The sequence below is a fragment of the Coregonus lavaretus genome, assembly GCF_964263955.1.
Source record: "Coregonus lavaretus genome assembly, chromosome: 6".
NCBI classification, from domain to species: domain Eukaryota; kingdom Metazoa; phylum Chordata; class Actinopteri; order Salmoniformes; family Salmonidae; genus Coregonus; species Coregonus lavaretus.
This window is the reverse complement of record NC_139993.1, coordinates 56177581-56198372: the sequence shown is the minus strand read 5'-3', so window position 1 is coordinate 56198372 and position 20792 is coordinate 56177581. Positions and strand designations below refer to the sequence as shown.

General features: G+C 44.3%; 1 protein-coding gene across 1 annotated transcript in view; it reads left to right on the top strand.

Moving 5' to 3' along the window:
• Positions 1-6486: 6486 nt before the first annotated feature.
• Positions 6487-20792, top strand: part of sgip1a (SH3GL interacting endocytic adaptor 1a) — a gene marked incomplete at both ends in the record, with an annotated part of 74899 nt that continues 60593 nt past the window's right edge. The window contains 2 exons of the mRNA XM_084164118.1: positions 6487-6529; positions 12950-12994. Of these exons, the coding sequence (XP_084020244.1) occupies positions 6487-6529; positions 12950-12994 (88 nt within the window). The remainder of the gene's footprint in view (positions 6530-12949; positions 12995-20792) is intronic.

The window sequence follows — 20792 nt, the reverse complement described above, 5'->3', positions numbered from 1 at the left end:
ATCCCCCATTATAGTAAATGGAAAATTGCAATCTTCGTGTAAATATATATATTTTAAGACAATCATGGTACCAATAATTGCTTCTGATACTCCAGATGTATGTCCTTGAACCGATTTATTTTAAAATCGCACACAGAAGAAGTTATCAATCAAATCAAATGTGGTCGCTTACACATATTTAGCAGATGTTATTGTGGGTGTAGCGAAATGCTTGTGTTCCTAGCTCCAACAGTGCAGTAGTATCTAACAATTCACAACAATACACACACATCTAAAAGTAAAAGAATGAAATTTAGAAATATATAAATATTAAGACGAAAAATGTCAGAGTCCAGAGTATAAATATATATACACTACCAGTCAAAAGTTTGGACACACCTACTCATTCTAGGATTTTTCTTTATTTTTACTATTTTTTACATTGTAGAATAATAGTGAAGACATCAAAACGATGAAATAACACCTATGGAATCATGTGGTAACCAAAAAAGTGTTAAACAAATCAAAATATATTTTATATTTGAGATTCTTCAAATAGCCACACTTTGCCTTGATGACAGCTTTGCACACTTTTGGCATTCTCTCAACCAGCTTCATGAGGTAGTCACCTGGAATGCATTTCAATTAACAGGTGTGCTTTGTTAAAAGTTAATTTGTGGAATTTCTTTCCTTCTTAATGCATTTGAGCCAATCAATTGTGTTGTGACAAGGTAGAAGATGCCCTATTTGGTAAAAGACCAAGTCCATATTATGGCAAGAACAGCTCAAATAAGCAAAGAAAATGACTGTCCATCATTACTTTAAGACATGAAGGTAAGTCAATACGAAAAATTTCAAGAACTTTTCAAGTTTCTTCAAGTGCAGTCGCAAAAACCATCAAGCACTATGATGAAACGGGCTCTCATCAGGACCGCCACAGGAATGGAAGACCCAGATTTACCTCTGCTGCAGAGGATAAGTTCATTAAAGTTACCAGCCTCAGAAATTGCAGCCCAAATAAATGTTTCACAGAGTTCAAGTAACAGACACATCTCAACATCAACTGTTCAGAGAGGGCTGTGTGAATCAGGCCTTCATGGTTCTATTGCTGCAAAGAAACCACTACTAAAGGACACCAATAAGAAGAAGAGACCTGCTTGGGCCAAGAAACACGAGCAATGGACATCAGACCGGTGGAAATTTGTCCAAATTGTTGATTTTTGGTTCTTTGTGAGACGCGGTGTGGGTAAACGGATGATCTCCGCATGTGTATTTCCCACCGTAAAGCACGGAGGAGGAGGTGTAATGGGGTAGGGGTGCTTTGCTGGTGACACTGTCTGTGATTTATTTAGAATTCAAGGCACACTTAACCAGCATGGCTACCACAGCGTTCTGCAGCGATAGGCCATCCAATCTGGTTTGGGCTTAGTGGGACTATAATTTGTTTTTCAACAGGACAATGACCCAACACACCTCCAGGCTGTGTAAGGGCTATTTTACCAAGAAGGAGAGTGATGGAGAAGGAAATCAGCCAACAAGTGCTCAGCATATGTGGGAACTCCTTCAAGACTGTTGGAAAAGCATTCCAGGTGAAGCTGGTTGAGAGAATGCCAAGAGTGTGCAAAGCTGTCATCAAGGCAAAGGGTGGCTATTTGAAGAATTTCAAATATAAAATATATTTTGATTTGTTTAACACTTTTTTGGTTACTACATGATTCCGTATATGTTATTTCATAGTGTTGATGTCTTCACTATTATTCAACAATGTAGAAAATTGTAAAAATTAAGAAAAACCCTGGAATGAGTAGGTGTGTCCAAACTTTTGACTGGTACTGTGTAATAAACAGTTGAAATCAGAAGTTTACAGAGGAAATTTCTCCAGAAAGTACGATCTTTGCCCCCATGTGCAGTTGTAAACCGTAGTCTGTCTTTTTTATGCCGGTTTTGGAGCAGTGGCTTCTTCCTTGCTGAGGGGCCTTTCAGGTTATGTCGATATAGAACTATTTTTACTGTGGATATAGATACTTTTGTACCTGTTTCCTCCAGCGTCTTCACGAGGTCCTTTGCTGTTGTTCTGGGATTGATTTGCACTTTTCGCACCAATGTACGTTCATCTCTAGGAGACAGAACGCGTCTCCTTCCTGAGCGGTATGACGGCTGCATGGTCCCATGGTGTTTATACTTGCATACTATTGTTTGTACAGATGAATGTGGTACCTTCATGCGTTTGGAATTTGCTCCCAAAGATGAACCAGACTTGTGGAGGTCTACAAATTGTTTTTTGAGGTCTTGGCTGATTTATTTTTATTTTCCCATGATGTCAAGCAAAGAGGCACTGAGTTTGAAGGTAGGCCTTGAAATACATCCACAGGTACACCTCCAATTGACTCAAATGATGTCAATTAGCCTATCAGAAGCTTCTAAAGCCAATTTTCCAAGCTGTTTAAAGGCACAGTCAACTTAGTGTATGTAAACTTCTGACCCAGTGGAATTGTGATGCAGTGAATTAGAAGTGAAATAATATGTCTGTAAACAATTGTTGGAAAAATTACTTGTGTCATGCACAAAGTAGATGTCCTAACCGACTTGCCAAAACTATAGTTTGTTTACAAGAAATTTGTGGAGTGGTTGAAAAATGAGTTGTAATGACTCCAACCTAAGTGTATGTAAACTTCCAACTTCAACTGTATTATGTATGATCTGCTGCAATGACAGTGTTCTCCGGTTGCTTTGTGTTAGACTCTGGCTCTGCGAGGCTCTCTTTTTTTTTCCAGAGAGAGCTGTGGTGTGGTGAATCTCTGTTTTTTTTTTGCTAACTTTTCTTTATGTCTGAAAGGTATTGCCGGCGACAAAGACTGTACTTTTATTTCTTGCAACCATCATGATTGCAGTAATGTATTTAAAAGTCCCGCCAACCCCTCAGAAGAAAGGTCATCTTACCATCTTTGGCATGTATTAAACCATCAACATTCTATTGTTTAGTATTTTAATCAACATTTAATTTAATTTAATTTATATTGACAGAGGGGTACAAAGAAAACAAAGGGTAGTCACGTCAACCCTCCCTCCACCTGAAGCGCTGACACAACGCAGAATATTTTACCACAAACACTGCAGCAGAAGTGAACTCCTCTGCTACTCTTTCGTTCGTGTGAGGCTACAATACATCAAGTTTCCCAGGGAAGCTGTGAAGCACGGGTGAAGCCAGCTGTAGCCTATTGCATGATTGTGTTCATGAGTCTGTTATTAAAGGTGTATGTTTACTGATTTTCATTAAATCATGTATGGCTACAAATATTGTATATACAGTACCAGTCAAAAGTTTGGACACACCTACTCATTCAAGGGTTTTTCTTTATTTTTACTATTTTCTACGTTGTAGAATAATAGTGAAGACATCAAAACTATGAATTAACACATATGGAATCATGTAGTAACCAAAAAAAAGGGCACGCTCCAACATAATTTACAAACAAAGCATGTGTTTACTGAGTCCGCCAGATCAGAGGTAGTAGGGATGACCAGGGATGTTCTCTTGATAAGTGTGTGAATTAGACCATCTTCCTGTCCTGCTAAGCATTCAAAATGTAACGAGAACTTTTGGGTGTCAGGGAAAATGTATGGTGTAAAAAGTACATAATTTTCTTTAGGAATGTAGTGAAGTAAAAGTCAAAGTTGTCAAAAATATAAATAGTGAAGTAAAGTACAGATAAAAAAAAAAATACTTAAGTAGTACTTTCAAGTATTTTTACTTAAGTACTTTACACCACTGGCAATATTGCCACTCTAGCATGGTGGTGGGAAATTGCATGGCATACGGTTCCTGACAGTCCATCCAGCATCTGTGTGAGGCGTCTCTGGAAGTGCTGTGGCGCTGAGGATATTTCAAAGGGGAGTCTGTTGAAACGATATTTTCCAAAAGGTGTTATGAAAGTGGTGAGTGGGGCTGAGTCTTTGTGTAGTGGGATCTACCAGAACTCCGCTGTGGCGTCTAGCTTGGAGAAAGCTGTGCAAAGCTGTCATCAAGGCAAAGGGTGGTATAAAATATACAATATATTTTGATTTGTTTAACACTTTTCTGGTTACTACTTGATTCCATATGTGTTATTTCATAGTTTTGATGTCTTCACTATTATTCTACAATGTAGAAAATAGTAAAAATAAAGAAAAACCCTGGAATGAGTAGGTGTATCCAAACTTTTGACTGGTACTGTATATATTATTATTATTATTTATTTATTATGCTGCTGATGTTGTTGTCAACAAGGGATGTGAAGGCATCTAGAGAGGCTTTATGGAGGAATGATGTGCCATGTGCAAGACTGCCCTCTGCTGCTACAGATGGATAGGAAGAAAAAGGGGGTCAAAGTAGGTCAAAGAGAGAGAAAGAGATAAAGGGAGCGAGAGAGGGAGAGGATGAGGGGGATGTCTTGGCAGCCTATTCTTTCTTTTTCTTTCAATTCTCCTGCATTTGAAATGGAAAATCCCCCCACCGTGTTCCAGTGTCAAACCTGTGGGAGGAACATCTGCCAATTAAGAACTACTGTATCATGAATTAAGCCTACTTCAGATGTAAATGTCGAGGACAAGCTGTCGAGCTCGGCTGAAAGTGGAGGAGGAAAGGGAGACGCATCGAGACGAGATGACACTGCAGCAGCAGGCTCCGCTCTGATATACTGATATCAATGACATCATTCTCAGTGCTCGGGAGTTGAGAGGGCGATGCATGACTGGAAGGATAGGTCATTCAGTATTTTGGGATTGAGAATCAGTTGACCCAGCCAGCAGTCATGTTTTATATATGAGTTATAGGTGTGTAATAGATGTAGGGCCATCAGGACTCATAATCCAATCACAGCTATACTGGTTTGATGGAGACCATATCAGATCAGGCCTGCTGATACTGGGTAGTCTAGGCTTAGAACAACTGTGTCCTGATGCATTTTAATATGTCCGTCTGTCGACATAAAAAATAAATAAATAATATTAGCCGCTGATATTGTGCAATCTATTGCTTTATTTGTTTCTGCCATTAGGATTACATTTTAGTCATTTAGCAGACGCTCTTATCCAGAGTGACTTACAGTTGAATTGTGATGTGGTAAGTAATTTGATCTGTTTTAGACCAACTTGTCTATTTAACATTATGTGACCCCTGACATCTAAGGGTGGTAAACCATTGCATAACAGTGGCATTTAAAATGCATCTCAACACTTCTGCCAAGTGTTATAATCAGAGTGATGAGTTTACAAGGCCAGTGTTATGGGAGAGAGAGCTGCACTGTTACAATATAACCAGCAGTGGGCAGCAGATGCATATGGCACTGATATGCAGAAAGTTTGTCTTTACATCCTTTTTATGGTACAGTTTTATTTTCTGCATATGTAAATGAAAGACTGTTAAAGAGGGCTGAACTTCCTGATTTATCCTCGGTTTCAATTCTCCTTATTAGGATGAATGTGGGTGTCTCGTGCCTGTGTGTGTGTTCGAATATGGAAGCGTTTGTACTTTCACTCTGCCAAAACAGTACAAAGTTAGTCACTCACCCTTCTAGATAACTTGAAACAGTCTAACCAGGTCTTGGGTCTGGAAAGTAGCCTAGACTAGCTAGTAAGCTAGCCAATTTATTTAGCCAATTAGCTTCAGCCGGCCGGAGCGATCTACATTGTGTAATTTACCGATGGTCCCTAACTTGCCCATAGGGATATCCAATATCAAACCAAATTGACCATGGGCATTACGATCCGGTCCTGTGCAGCTGCGCTCCAAATTGATTATTACTTGGGTGCTGCCAGCTGTGGGCATGTGGGCTGGATTGAAATATACCCAACCCAAGGAAAACTGTTACGTACCCTTTATTCCATGACATATTTTTTTCTGGACTGACATTATGACAAAAAATATCCTATTTACACAATGTAGTCAATTATGACACTAGAATTAATGTTTCTGACTCATATCGATGCCACGTAGGCCATTTTCAAAAGGAGAAGTTGCTTATTACGTTCAGTTGCTCTTTAATTGTATTTAAGGCTATTTCTCTACTAATTTGACAAATTTTCCCTGTTCTCACCTTTATCTCTCTCCTCCTCCCAGGCTGAAAGGGGTTAGTGCCATTGGCCCAGTTTGCCAATGACACTATCTGGCTGTGTTCTATACAGGTCAGGTACACTCAGGTTGTTTGTATATGGATGGAAGATAGGGGAAGACAGTGGGTGGCAGGTGGAGACAGAGAGGACAGGGGCATAGCCACCTTCACTGACTGAGTGGCCCAGACAGCACTTCTACAGAACATTACCATTCTCCACAGGTCCTTCTGTGCGTGTGTGTGTCTTCTCAGCCAGGCGCTCAGTCAGTCGTCATCACTCCTCCTCTAATGCAACTGGTCCCTCTCTTTCTTTCTCTCCTCACAGACTCCCTGACATCTGTCTCTCTTCTCCATACATCTTTTCATCCCTTCGTCCTTCCATCCCTCCATCCGCCTGTGGAGATGGAGATTGCTGTAGATGGCTGAAGAGCTGTGTATTGGCTGGTTTCGCATTGTTGCAGGTATGAGCACCTCTCTCTTTCCTCACCTATCTGTCAACTTCCTGTGTATAGGTGTATTACAGTACTGCACTTTGTGGTGCTTACATTTACATTTTAGTCATTTAGCAGACGCTCTTATCCAGAGCGACTTACAGGAGCAATTAGGGTTAAGTGCCTTGCTTAAAGGCACATCGACAGATTTTTTACCTAGTCGGCTCGGGGATTAGAACCAGCGACCTTTCGGTTACTGGCACAACGCTCTTAACCACTAAGCTACCTGCCGCCCACAAGTGTGTGTGTGTTCTGTAGTTGTGTTGTCTGTGTTCGTGTGCGTATGTATACATGCCCCTCCATGTGTACCTGTTACTCTGTGAGTTGAGTGTGTGGTGTTTGGTGCAGAGAGGCCTCACAGAGAGGTTTACACTGAACAAAAATATAAATGCACCATGTAAAGATAACAGACATTTTCCATATGCACAAAAAGTGCACAAATGTGTTAGTAAGTATTTCTGCTTTGCCAAGATAATCCATACACCTGACAGGTGTGGCATATCAACAAGTTGATTAAACAGCATGATCATTACACAGGTGCACCTTGTGCTGGGGACATTAAAAGGCCACTCTAAAATGACAATGTAATGTTCCTTTCTCTAAGCTGCCTCCAACGTAGTTATAGAGAATTTGGTAGTACGTCCAACTGGCCTCACAACCACAGACCACTTGTAACCATGCCAGCCCAGGACCTCCACATCCGGCTTCTTCACCTGCGAGATTGTCAGAGACCAGCCACCCGTACAGTTGATGAAACTGTGGGTTTGCACAACCAAAGAATTTCTGCACAAACTATCTTAAACATCTCAGCGAAGCTCATCTGCGTGCTTGTCGTCATCACCAGGGTCTTGACCTGATTGCAGTTCAGCGTCGTAACTGACTTCAGTGGGCAAATGCTCACCTTCGATGGACACTGGCACGCTGGAGAAGTGTGCTCTTCACAGATGAATCCCTGGTACAATTGTACCGGGCAGATGGCAGACAGCGTGTATGGCGTCATGTGGGCAAGCGGTTTGCTGATGTCAACGTTGTGAACAGAGTGCCCCATGGTGGTGGTAGGGTTACGGTACGGGCAGGCATAAGCTACGGACAACGAACACAATTGCATTTTATCTAGGGCAATTTGAATGCACAGAGATAACGTGATGAGATCCTGAGGCCCAATGTTGAGCCATTCATCTGCAGCTATCACCTCATGTTACAGCATGATAATGCATGGCCCCATGTCGCAAGGATCTGTAAACAATTCATGGAAGCTGAAAATGCCCCAGTTCTTCCATGGCCTTCATACTTACCAGACATGTCACCTATTGAGCAAGTTTGGGATGCTCTGGATCAACGTGTACAACAGCATGTTCCAGTTCCCGCCAATATCCAGCAACTTCACACAGCCATTGAAGAGGAGGGGGACAACATTCCACAGGCAACAATCAACAGCCTGATCAACTCTATGCGAAGGAGATGTGTTGCGCTGCATGAGTCAAATCGTCGTCACACCAGATACTAACTGGTTTCCAGATCCACGCCACTAACTTTTTTAAAGGTATCTGTGACCAACAAAGGCATATCTGTATTCCCAGTCATGTGAAATCCATAGATTAGGGCCTAATTTATTTATTTCAATTGACTGATTTCCTTATATGAACTGTAAACTCAGTAAAATCTTTGAAATTGTTGCATGTTGCATTTATATTTTTGTTCAGTGTACATTTTTACATTGTAGTCATTTAGCACACACTCTTATCCAGAGCGAAATACACGAGCAATTAGGGTTAAGTGCCTTGCTCAAGGGCACATCGACAGATGTTTCACCTAGGATTCGAACCTGCAACCTTTCGGGTTACTGGCCCAACGCTCTTACCCACTAGAGGTAGAGAGGTAACAGAACAGTTTCCCTGTGATTTGCTGCTGTCCTTAAAGGATCCTCTAGTCTAGCTGCAGTAGAAACGGGTCAGGAGCTAATACAGTTTGTCACTGTCACACAGCCAGGTCCCAGAGAGGGTAGAGCTGCACTAGAAAGCGGTAGATGAGGTGAGGAAACAGAGGGCAAATGTCACCCAGTCTTCTTCTCTCTCTGCTTTGTCTCTCTTCATATCTGTCTTTTATTTCCTTTTCTAAGTCATTTCTCTCCCCCTCTCTCTCGTTATCATTCTCTCCCTGTCTGTGTGTTTTCTGGCCTGGCTGTGTTCAGAGCTCCTCTTACTGGCTATCGGACTGTACTGTAGTTGAGCAGAGTGCTGGTACCCATCTGAACTTATGGGAGATACCATTATCTGTCTATTGCTAGACAGCACATGGAGGCTTTTGTACCAGCCCAGCTCTAACTAAAGTATAAAAGATTACGCTACCAAACCTGTTCGCAGGGTTGGTTAACTCTTGAGGTGCCTCTGGTCTCTCTCGACCAATTTAGGTAAATCCTCCTTTAGTTTTAGTGCCCCCCATTGTTGGAATAACCTGCAAAAATCCTTGCATCTTGATTCCCTTCTGCCGCTAGTGCATTTTAGGACTCTGGTGTTAAATGAATTCATTGAGGATTGCAGTTGTTTCGATTGATTGTTGAAATTGTAGTATTGTAATTGTACCTTGTCTTTTTAGGACTCTGGTGTTAAATGAATTCATTGAGGATTGCAGTTGTTTCGATTGATTGTTGAAATTATAGTATTGTAATTGTACCTTGTCTTTTTTTAGTTTTGTATTATTATTCTTGTTTTATTTGGAATGTTCATTTTCTTGATTGTGAAATGTTTTGTACTCAGGGCACCATTGTGAATTTGACCCTGGTGTCAATTGGGCTCCCCTGAATAATAAAAAAAAAAAAAAAAAAATAACATAACAAATCACCTGATTCAACTAATTAATTAATCACAGTCTTCAATTTAGACCATCATTGGTTGAATCAGGTGTGTTAGAGCTGGGCTGGAACAAAAGCCTGCATACCCTGGACCGTAGCTCTCCTGGGCCGGAGTTAGCATTTGTCAATAAGCATGCTTGCTGTAGGCTGTTATTGTAACAGTGATTCCACAGTCCTCTCTGTTAACCAGTGTAAATCTCCTCCACAGCCCTGTCAACAGACACAGGATGAGACTGCACCCATGGGGGTGCAGTGAAACTGCCATGCTCTGAGGAGTTTTGTCCATTCTAGTAATTGTATTTCTATGGCTGGAACACTGGAGTAGAGCTCAGGGAATGGTAGCCTTCCGCTCTAAATACTCTATGGAGATATCTATTACACTCCTCTGCTTTCCTGTTCTCTCCTCTCCTCCCATCACCTCTTTTCTCTCTTCTCGTCTCTCCTTCCTTCCCTCTCTCGATCGGTTGTCTTGCGTGTCCTCCTGATTCCCTGTGTTTCTTTGTCTTGTGGCCTCCTTGCCCCTCTCATGTTGTAGTAGTCCCTGTTGGGAAAGGTGCCAGTTTCCCAACCCCTTGCTGCTGGTTGTAAGTGTCCAGTTTTCTCATAGTGAACTCTGCCGTCTCATCTCTTCTCTCTATGCCACTATGGGGCGGCAGGTAGCTTAGTGGTTAAGAGTGTTGTGCCAGTAACCGAAAGGTCACTGGTTCTAATCCCCGAACTGACTAGGTAAAAAATCTGTCGATGTGCCCTTGAGCAAGGCACTTAACCATAATTGCTCCTGTAAGTCACTCTGGATAAGAGCGTCTGCTAAATGACTTAAATGTAAAATGTATCCAGAATCAAAACACGGCTTAGAGCTGCAGGCTTTATTTAGCAAATTCTCCCTTCCCTCCCTCCCCCTTTTCCTCACTTTTCACCGGCTGGCGGCTTAATCTCCTGTGAGCACTGGGGGGCAGTGGAGGAGAGAAGCGACCTTGTCTGGCAGAGCGAGGGGGGAGGGAGCGACAGATAAAGCAGGGGACTCCTCTCAGGAAGCATCTGCTGGCTGTTAAGTATACAAAGGGAGGGAGCATGCCGTGGCTTAATGAGGGGGAGAGAGGGGAGAGGAGCAAGCAATGAAGGGGCAAGGGAGGAAAAGAGAGGAGAGGAGAGAAGAAGAGGGAGAGAGGGAGAGAGACAGAAAGGGAGAGTGACAGGGAGGCATGGACCTTTCACATGGGCCTGAGCATGAATGGGGAGAATGCATTGTGCATGAGGAAACACAGGGCTGGCTCAATTTAAAGAGTGAAAACATGTGTCTCTCATTATGTTTTCCTGTTTAAGAAACCTATCTTACATCTGTCTTTAAATCCTAATCGTTTATAGATTTAGTATATTCTGCAGCTGCAATCATTTGTTGTATTACAAGAGTAGCTCTGTTGTTATGGAGGCCTCAGCAGTGCTAGTCTAATTGTCAGTCTGTCCTGCAGCTCAGTCTCTGCTCCACAGCCAGAAACATAAACATCCTCTCTCTCCCTCTCCCCCTTCTCTCTCTCCCTCTCCCCCTTCTCTCTCTCTATTCTCCCCCTTCTCTCTCTCTTCCTCCCCCATTTCTCTCTTTCTCCCCAATCTCTCTATTTCTCCCCATCTCTATCTATCTCCCCCATCTCTCTCTTTCTCCCATCTCTCTCTTTCTCCCCCATTTCTCTCTTTCTCCCCATCTCTCTCTTTCTCCCCCATCTCTCTCTTTCTCCTCCATCTCTCTCTCTTTCTCTCTTTGTTTTTGATCCGTTACGGTCCTGTTACACTTGAGGGAATGCTTCCTTTGAAATCAATGAAAGCTGTTATACTGTCCGTGTTGCGCTCGCATTGCGTCACGTCCAATTGCAGCATCCAAGCTCAAGAATCGCCAAGGTTCAATTCTCGATGGCTGACGATTTCGCGTTCATTCTATCTTGTGTATTGAATTAATGAGAAATAATGTTGATCTTGGTTGCATATGCCCTCCACTAGACACCACTGGTTATTTTACTAAGATTTATGAAGTCAAGAAGCTACTAGCTAACAGAAACTCTAGCTAGCTAGCTACATTGACTATTTTCACAATGTAAACAAAATCAACTTGTGTAATTAGAGGATAATTTAGTACAACCACAAGCAACAGTTGAATTAGTACTTGCAAAATACTGGACCAAAGCTATTGATGGATGAATATGTTATAGTACAGTAGGGAGAAATAGAATAAAGACGCTCTTCCCCTCTGCTCCTCCGCTCTCAAAACAACTCACTCTGTGAAGCAGGTAGAACATCACATTGACACGACACTGATGGCAACGCGACGCGTGTAGTGGAGCTGAAGTGTTTGTGGTCATCCTTTACTCTGGCTCCCACCCACCCCCTCATGTAAAATCAATCACCAGCCTCCATGCACACACACACACACCTCTCTCTTTCTCTCCCCTCCCTCCCTCCCTTTCTCGCTCCCTCTCTCCCTCCTCCATTCTCGCTGGCGGCAGGCTGAGAGTAGTGGTACACACAGGGAGGGTGGGAGGGTGGGATAGAGAGCGGGAGAGCAGTCATACTGAGCCAGCAGGCTTAGCAAAAACAGCGATCTAGAAAAGGCAGAGAGAAGGCAGAGCACTGTGAAAATAGAGATTTTAAAATACAGATAGAGAGCGGGAGAGCAGTCATACTGAGCCAGCAGGCTTAGCAAAAACAGCGATCTAGAAAAGGCAGAGAGAAGGCAGAGCACTGTGAAAATAGAGATTTTAAAATACAGTCAACCTACAGAAAAAGTAATATAGCAGCTAGGAGGGGAAATACATTTATTCTGTAACAGGATCAGGGGGTGAGTGTGTTGGGGAGTGTGTCCTCAACATGGGCTGTTAATTCATTTCAACCTGCTCGTTATTCTGTTAACGAGCAAATCATTAATCTAATTCATCACCCGGCAGAGTCTACACACTTCAGCGTCACAAGGCAGGCAGGGGAGGGGTGTGTGTTCTCTATGCGTTAACATGCCTGTGTATGTGGGTGAGAAGGTGTGTGTGCATGCGTGTGTGAGGGAGGGAGGGAGAGAGGCTACTAGTAGGGCCAGGCTGTCAGAGGATGCAAGCTAAATGCCATGTGACTCTGCAGAGAACCTCAGGGATTGGCTGAGAGCAGCTGTGACCTCAGCAAGCATCGTTCCCTCTTTCTCTCTCGCTCTGCCCCCCTCCCCCCTCCATCCCTCCCCCTCTAACCCCTATTTTTCCACATTTTTTCAGAATAGCTTTTTTTCCCCCTTCCTCAGCGTCCTCAGCTGATTGTGTAGGTTAGTAGCAGCATCAATGGCCTAAGCCCCAGCCCCTGCCTCTCTCGGGCTACCGATCGGCACAGAGCCCAGCCAGCCCCACCTCTCTGCCCAGCCGCGGTGCATGGACCCTGGGCCAGTTGACAGACGACGTGTGGGGGTGTTGGAGGCTGTGTGTTAGCCGTAGCGCTAGGTTAGTCTCTGTGCTCTAGTTTATCCATATAATTTGCTAACCAGGGGCTTCTCCCCCCTCCTGTGTTCTTTCCAGGCTCCTTGGAGATAGAGGAATGCAAATCTGCAATCATGATGGAAGGTAAGACACATTTTAATTGATTCTCTATTTATGTATCCTCCTCTACGGTGTCTCATCTGCTAGCTGTGTTATCTGTGTGTGTTTGTCACTGTGTGTCACTGTGTTTGTCAGTGTGTGTGTGTCACTGTGTTTGTCAGTGTGTGTGTGTGTCACTGTGTTTGTCAGTGTGTGTGTGTGTGTGTGTGTCACTGTGTTTGTCAGTGTGTGTGTGTGTGTTTGGCAGCTTCAAATGTCATAAGCTGCCCTGCTATTTTGAGTCCATGCATTCCAGTGATCTTGCGTGTCATTCAGTGGGAAGGGCACAGCCACCGAGGAGAACGTCTCGCTCTCTTTCTACCACGTGGTCCTCTGTAGCTCAGCTGGTAGAGCACGGCGCTTGTAACGCCAAGGTAGTGGGTTCGATCCCCGGGACCACCCATACACAAAAAAAATGTATGCACGCATGACTGTAAGTCGCTTTGGATAAAAGCGTCTGCTAAATGGCATATTATTATTATTATTATTACCATGACAACACAATGGTCCAGCTAATTGAACGCGCTGTGTTTTCTCTCTCCCCTACTTCCCTTCCCGTCATAAAGATTATTTGGTTTTATTGTGCAGAAGGGCTTATGGGCCAGCTGGCTAGCTTGTATAAATTCTATTTGTATGGTGCGACACACACACACACACACGGTAATCATGGTGTGTTCTGCTGTAGCATGTATATGCGTGGCCGGCCGCTCACATTGCGTTGCGTTGGAAGACCCTTTTCAACCAGAGGTAGCTGCGTTAGTTCATGTGTACATGCTGTGGACAGATTGATCTATCACAGTCACCCTGTGTTGAAAACACACATTACATTACATGGGTCGTTTTTAAATGCATGTATGGCCCTTTATTTTGATGACATAATCAGTCTGCGGTGATGAAGAGAGTGTTATTTATGCATTCTGTAAACGCAAGATTCATTTAATCCATTTAATCTGCCTGCTCCGTTGGGTTCCTTCTCATCTTCATAATCCATTAGCTATTTTAAAGATTCATTCTCTATTTCTAACAGTGATTTATCCGTAGAAATATAATCTAGTGTAATAAGTCATTCTGTTTCTATGGATTTATCTTCTATTTATCTTTCTATTGATTTTGACAATATTCCTACTCATCTACCTTTATTTAAGCATGATAGTTTTATGTTCATAGCATGTTTATAGACTGTCAGACTAACAGGCCGTAAAGTGTAATGAATTGCCGTAGCATGAGTAATGGCATCATTCAGGCCTAGTTAGCCCAGTGTGTTGGGTAATTTGAACACCCAGACCGTCTGCCTCCCCTCTTGCCATCAGTACTCTGACGTTGCCCTCTATACTGGTATAGAAACCCTGATGAAGGCAGCTTGCTGTCGAAATGGTGGTTGTTAATAAATGTATTGTATTGGTGATAGTGTATGCAGCTACACTAGTTTCCTTTTTATAGCAGAAGCATGTCGTTAACCATCGGTTGGCTCTGGCTCTGATCCTCCCTGTGTGTCTGTACCGTCGGTCACCCCTGGTCATCTCTGGTCGCCAGTCGAGGCTGTTAGGTTGTTGGCTTGACTTCTGCCATAGAAATAGAAGTCCTAGAACGGTTATTCCCATTCAAGTCAATGTTCCGTGGTCTGAGGAAATGTTCCTGTTCTAGTAATTTCTTTGGCACCTATTCCGGAGTCCACATCAGAGGACTGGATGGGGCAGGAACAGCATTGTCTCATGACGGCAGCATTGAGTCGGGTGGAACACCCATCAGTAAAACCCCATGATGTTTGAACATGGATAGGACCCCTGATTCTCTGATACTGACATTCAACACAACACAATCACTGACCAGGTAATGATTGGCCTGGCCATTCTGACTCTCATTCATACTGAGTTCTGACAGTGTTTTCAATATAATGATTTAAACCAACCCTATAGATAGCGATTTAGTGTGTTTTTGTGTGTGTTTTGTGAGATAAAGCCTGTACATCCATCATGTGCTCTGTGTCGGTCTTAATCAGTGTATCATAATGGTGTTACTCTTGGTCCCTCATCATTACCTCTGGACGGGTCACATGATGTGACACTTTCTAAATGTTCATCAACACCAACTGTTCCAGTTCACCCCAGTCAAAGCTCTTCACTTCCCCAGTCCCTTGACAGTGACTGATGAGATGTTAAATACGTACAAAAGCTATAGGTTATCAGACACGTCCTACAGCCTCCACTGACTTTGTGATCCACCCGTCCCTTCCTTCCTTCCTTCCTTCCTTCCTTCCTTCCTTCCTTCCTTCCTTCCTTCCTTCCTTCCTTCCTTCCTTCCTTCCTTCCTTCCTTCCTTCCTTCCTTCCTTCCTTCCTTCCTTCCTTCCTTCCTTCCTTCCTTCCTTCCTTCCTTCCTTCCTTCCTTCCTTCCTTCCTCTTCTCTACTGGGTGTATGCCATCCACCAATTTAAATGCTTGCCCCCCAATTCTCCCTTCCTCAAAACATGTGTAAATATTGGATGATACATTGTGCCTTCCTGTATTATACTTATGCTAAATTGTTTATTCTATTCTATTGAGCCATTTACTTTATGTTCGTATTCTTATATTTTATTATTTCTTATTGTTGTTGCATTGTGGAGAAGGAACCTGCAAGTAAACATTTCGTTGGATGGTGTATACCATGTGTACAACTCCTGAGTGGCGCAGTGGTCTAAGGCACTGCATCGCAGTGCTAACTGTGCCACTAGAGATCCTGGTTCGAATCCAGGCTCTGTCGCAGCCGGCCGCGACCGGGAGACTCATGGGCGGCGCACAATTGGCCCAGCGTCGTCCAGGGTAGGGGAGGGAATGGCCGGCAGGGATGTAGCTCAGTTGATAGAGCATGGCGTTTGCAACGCCAGGGTTGTGGGTTCGATTCCCACGGGGGGCCAGTATAAAAAAATATGTATTCACTAACTGTAAGTCGCTCTGGATAAGAGCGTCTGCTAAATGACTAAAATGTAAATGTAAATGTATCCCGTACATACGACTAGTAAAACCTGAAACCTGATGAAGGCCTCTTGCTGTCAAAATGTTGGTTATTATTAAATGTATTGCATCTGAGCAACAGAGTGTGAGGCTATGTATTCCCTTCAAAGTTCACTACATTTTACATTTTAGTCATTTGGCAGACGCTCTTATCCAGAGCGACTTACAGTTAGTGAGTGCATACATTTTATTTTTTATTTTTTATACTGGCCCCCCGTGGGAATCGAACCCACAACCCTGGCGTTGCAAACGCCATGCTCTACCAACTGAGCTACATCCCTGCCGGCCATTCCCTCCCCTACCCTGGATGACGCTGGGCAAATTGTGCGCCGCCCCATGGGTCTGCCATGTTATTTATTTATGTAGCATATCTATCTATTCGGTAGAGCTGAGACTATGCTATACTAGCTAGCTAGAGATCCACCCCGCTCCAGCAGAGGCATCTCCCAGCACGTGTTAAGGAAGAGGTGTTAGGTAACGTTAGGTATGGGTTGGGGTTACAGGTTGCATGGGGAGGAAAGCGACAGTCACAGTGTGCTATGTGTCTTTAAATAGCCCTCCATTAGCATGGATAGCGCCGGTTTAGTGTGGCTTTGTGACGCTGGATTACTAACTGTCAGGTGTAAAAGTGGATGCTAATCCCTGTTAGCGGTGCTGTTTAAAGTTTCATTGCCAGGAGGACCAGGAATGGTAATGGTACTCTACCGGAAACCATCAAGAGTTTTATTTCTACAGAGGAAACACCCAGTTTAGCCGTCAGGGATAGATGTGGAGTTATGGTCCTAATCTGGAATAGGAAGTGATCCCCAGACCTCTCCTTAAAGGCCCAGTGTAGTCAAAAACAGGATTTTCCTGTGTTGTATATATACTTCCACACTATGAGGTTGGAATAATACTGTGAAATTGTGAAAATTATGATAATGCCCTTATAGTGTAAGAGCTGTTTGAAAAGACCGCCTGACATTTCAGCCTGTTTTGGTGGGATGGAGTTTTGGCCTGCCTGGTGACATCACCAGGTGGTAAATTGGTTAATAGACCAGTAAGAAAGACTTCCAAACCTTTCCACCAATAGCTTGTTTTCAGCTTTCCACTCCCAGACAGTCCTAGCAAAATTCTTGCTTGAGAAATTGCTCTTTGCTAAGAAGCTATTTTTGATCATTTTAATTGAAAACAATCACAGTAAGGTACTTAATTATTACCCAGAAATGATTTGATTTTGAGATAGAAAAGGCTGCATTGGACCTTTTTAAAACCCCTCAGACCTCAGCCACTGCCAGTCTCACATTGAATCTATTCCAGTACTAGCAGGACACCTGATACTAGCCTCAAGAGCTTGATGATCAGTTGACTGTGTTGAATCAGGCGTGCTCGTACTGGACTAGATCAAATACGTGGAACTGGTTGGAGGTAATCAAGGAAAGGGTTGGGAAACACTGCAATAGGTGGCTGTACTGTAGGTTCCTGGTATTGTTGTGGAGGAACAAGACTTATCACAAAATCACCATTGGGTGCTTATTATAGTATTATTAAGTCCTGTTAAGGTTGATAGACAGGGACTACACAGTTAACCGTACAGGCAGATCTTGAGACGCCTACAGGATATGGTAGCTCTAGGAATAAGAGCCCAGTGGGAGGCCCATTCTTGGGATTGTTAGCTATGGTTAACCTCCTAATGCTGTTTCCAAGAAGAGGTCATTGATGCCAGTAGTATGGCCTTAATGGTTTTAATATAGTTGAAGCTGTGACTGCATGGGAGAGGCCCGGGTGGACCCAAATGGTCTTCAGCTAGGGCTAACACCAGGGCTAACACCAGGGCTAACACCAGGGCTATCACCAGGGCTAACACCAGGGCTATCACCAGGGCTATCACCAGGGCTATCACCAGGGCTAACAGCAGGGCTAACAGCAGGGCTAACACCAGGGCTAACAGCAGGGCTAACACCAGGGCTAACACCAGGGCTATCACCAGGGCTAACAGCAGGGCTAACACCAGGGCTAACAGCAGGGCTAACACCAGGGCTAACACCAGGGCTATCACCAGGGCTAACAGCAGGGCTATCACCAGGGCTAACAGCAGGGCTAACACCAGGGCTATCACCAGGGCTAACAGCAGGGCTAACAGCAGGGCTAACACCAGGGCTATCACCAGGGCTATCACCAGGGCTAACAGCAGGGCTAACACCAGGGCTATCACCAGGGCTATCACCAGGGCTAACACCAGGGCTAACACCAGGGCTATCACCAGGGCTATCACCAGGGCTAACAGCAGGGCTAACACCAGGGCTATCACCAGGGCTAACACCAGGGCTAACAGCAGGGCTAACAGCAGGGCTATCACCAGGGCTAACAGCAGGGCTATCACCAGGGCTAACACCAGGGCTATCACCAGGGCTATCACCAGGGCTAACAGCAGGGCTATCACCAGGGCTAACAGCAGGGCTAACACCAGGGCTATCACCAGGGCTAACACCAGGGCTATCACCAGGGCTATCACCAGGGCTAACAGCAGGGCTAACAGCAGGGCTAACACCAGGGCTAACAGCAGGGCTAACAGCAGGGCTAACACCAGGGCTAACACCAGGGCTAACACCAGGGCTATCACCAGGGCTATCACCAGGGCTAACAGCAGGGCTAACACCAGGGCTATCACCAGGGCTAACACCAGGGCTAACAGCAGGGCTAACAGCAGGGCTATCACCAGGGCTAACAGCAGGGCTAACACCAGGGCTAACACCAGGGCTAACAGCAGGGCTAACACCAGGGCTAACAGCAGGGTTGGCATCAGGACAAGACTAGGGTCTAGGAAGGCCGCTTTAAATAGTTGTTTACATAGTTGTGTTGTTGCTGTTCCGTTTCCTGTGACTAGTTTTAGGTCTGGTGACTCCCGAGTGGCGCACTGGTCTAAGGCACTGCATCGCAGTGCTAGCTGTGCCACTAGAGATCCTGGTTCGAGTCCAGGCTCTGTCGCAGCCGGCCGCAACCGGGAGACCCATGGGCGGCGCACAATTGGTCCAGCGTCGTCCAAGGTAGGGGAGGGTTTGGCTGGCAGGGATGTGGGTTCGTTTCCCACAGGGGACCAGTATGAAAAAAAAAAAAAATAATAATAAATAAAGAAACATGTATGCATTCACTAACTGTAAGTCGCTCTGGATAAGAGTGTCTGCTAAATTACTAAAATGTAAATGTAAAATGTCTGTGCTAGGTCCCACCCTAGCATTACACTACTTGACCCGCCCCTGTTACCGTGGTTAACAGGGTTCTCCCTCCTTAGTCTGTTCGGTTGGCACTAACCTCAGCTGCAGCACCAACCCTGCACACTCTCACCATGAAACAATACATGACTAAACCAAAGGTAACAATTTACATGAACTATACATAAAGCATACATTACACATCTATAAATCACATCATAAACATGACATTTTTTTTTTTTTTTTTTTTTCACCTTTATTTAACCAGATAAGCCAGTTGAGAACAAGTTCTCATTTACAACTGCGACCTGGCCAAGATAAAGCAAAGCAGTGCGATTAAAACAACAACACAGAGTTACATATGGGGTAAAACAAAACATAAAGTCAAAAATACAACAGAAAATATATATACAGTGTGTGCAAATGTAGCAAGTTATGAAGGTAAGGCAATTGTAGTTGTAGTTAATAAACAAGAAAGTAGTCCTTTAATCTTTCCTTGGTTTTTAATGAGCATAGATTTACTATCCCGCTGTGTTATAATGGTGGGACGATACCAGTATCGCAATATTCGTTAGTATCGTGGCAAGAAAACAAAGCACAAAGCAGATTTAACTTATTGAGGAAAACAGCCCTAATGTTGGAAACAAACATCCCCAGTGGCGCAATGGTCTAAGGCACTGCATCGCAGTGCTAGCTGTGCCACTAGAGATCCTGGTTGGAATCCAGGCTCTGTTGTAGCCGGCCGCGACCGGGAGACCCATGGGGTGGTGCACAATTGGTCCAGGGTAGGGGAGGGAATGGCCGGCAGGGATGTAGCTCAGTTGGTAGAGCATGGCGTTTGCAACGCCAGGGTTGTGGGTTCGATTCCCACGGGAGGCCAGTATGAAAAATAAAAAAATAATGTATGCACTCACTAACTGTAAGTCGCTCTGGATAAGAGCGTCTGCTAAATGACTAAAATGTTGTCCAGAGCCACATTAATGTATTTTCCAAGCTATAGCACACAATATTTTAGTCATTGAGCAGATGCTCTTATCCAGAGCGACTTACAGTTAGTGAGTGCATACATTATTATTTTTTCACACTGGCTCCCCGTGGGAATCAAACCCACAACCCTGGCGTTGCAAACGCCATGCTCTACCAACTGAGCTACATCCCTGCCGGCCATTCCCTCCCCTACCCTGGACCAATTGTGCACCACCCCATGGGTCTCCCGGTCGCGGCCGGCTACAACAGAGCCTGGATTCCAACCAGGATCTCTAGTGGCACAGCTAGCACTGCGATGCAGTGCCTTAGACCACTGCGCCACTCGGGAGATGTCGTTTTTTAAAGGACCAAAGTTTGGTCTGCTTCGTGTTTTCATTTTTGCCATGGAAAAAAATAGCGATACTGGTGTCGTCACAGACCTATGTGTTACTGGACAGGCCCTGGTCACTCTGTTGAGCTGCAGAGGCAGAGCTAGACAGGAAGCAGTAGTTAATAATATAAGAGCTTCTGGCAGCTCAGGAGGAAAGGCCTTTCCTGTGGAGGGAGCATTACTCCTCTGCTCTGGCAGCAGACGCTTTTATAACATGTGTTGGGACTGGAAATGTGGAGCGGA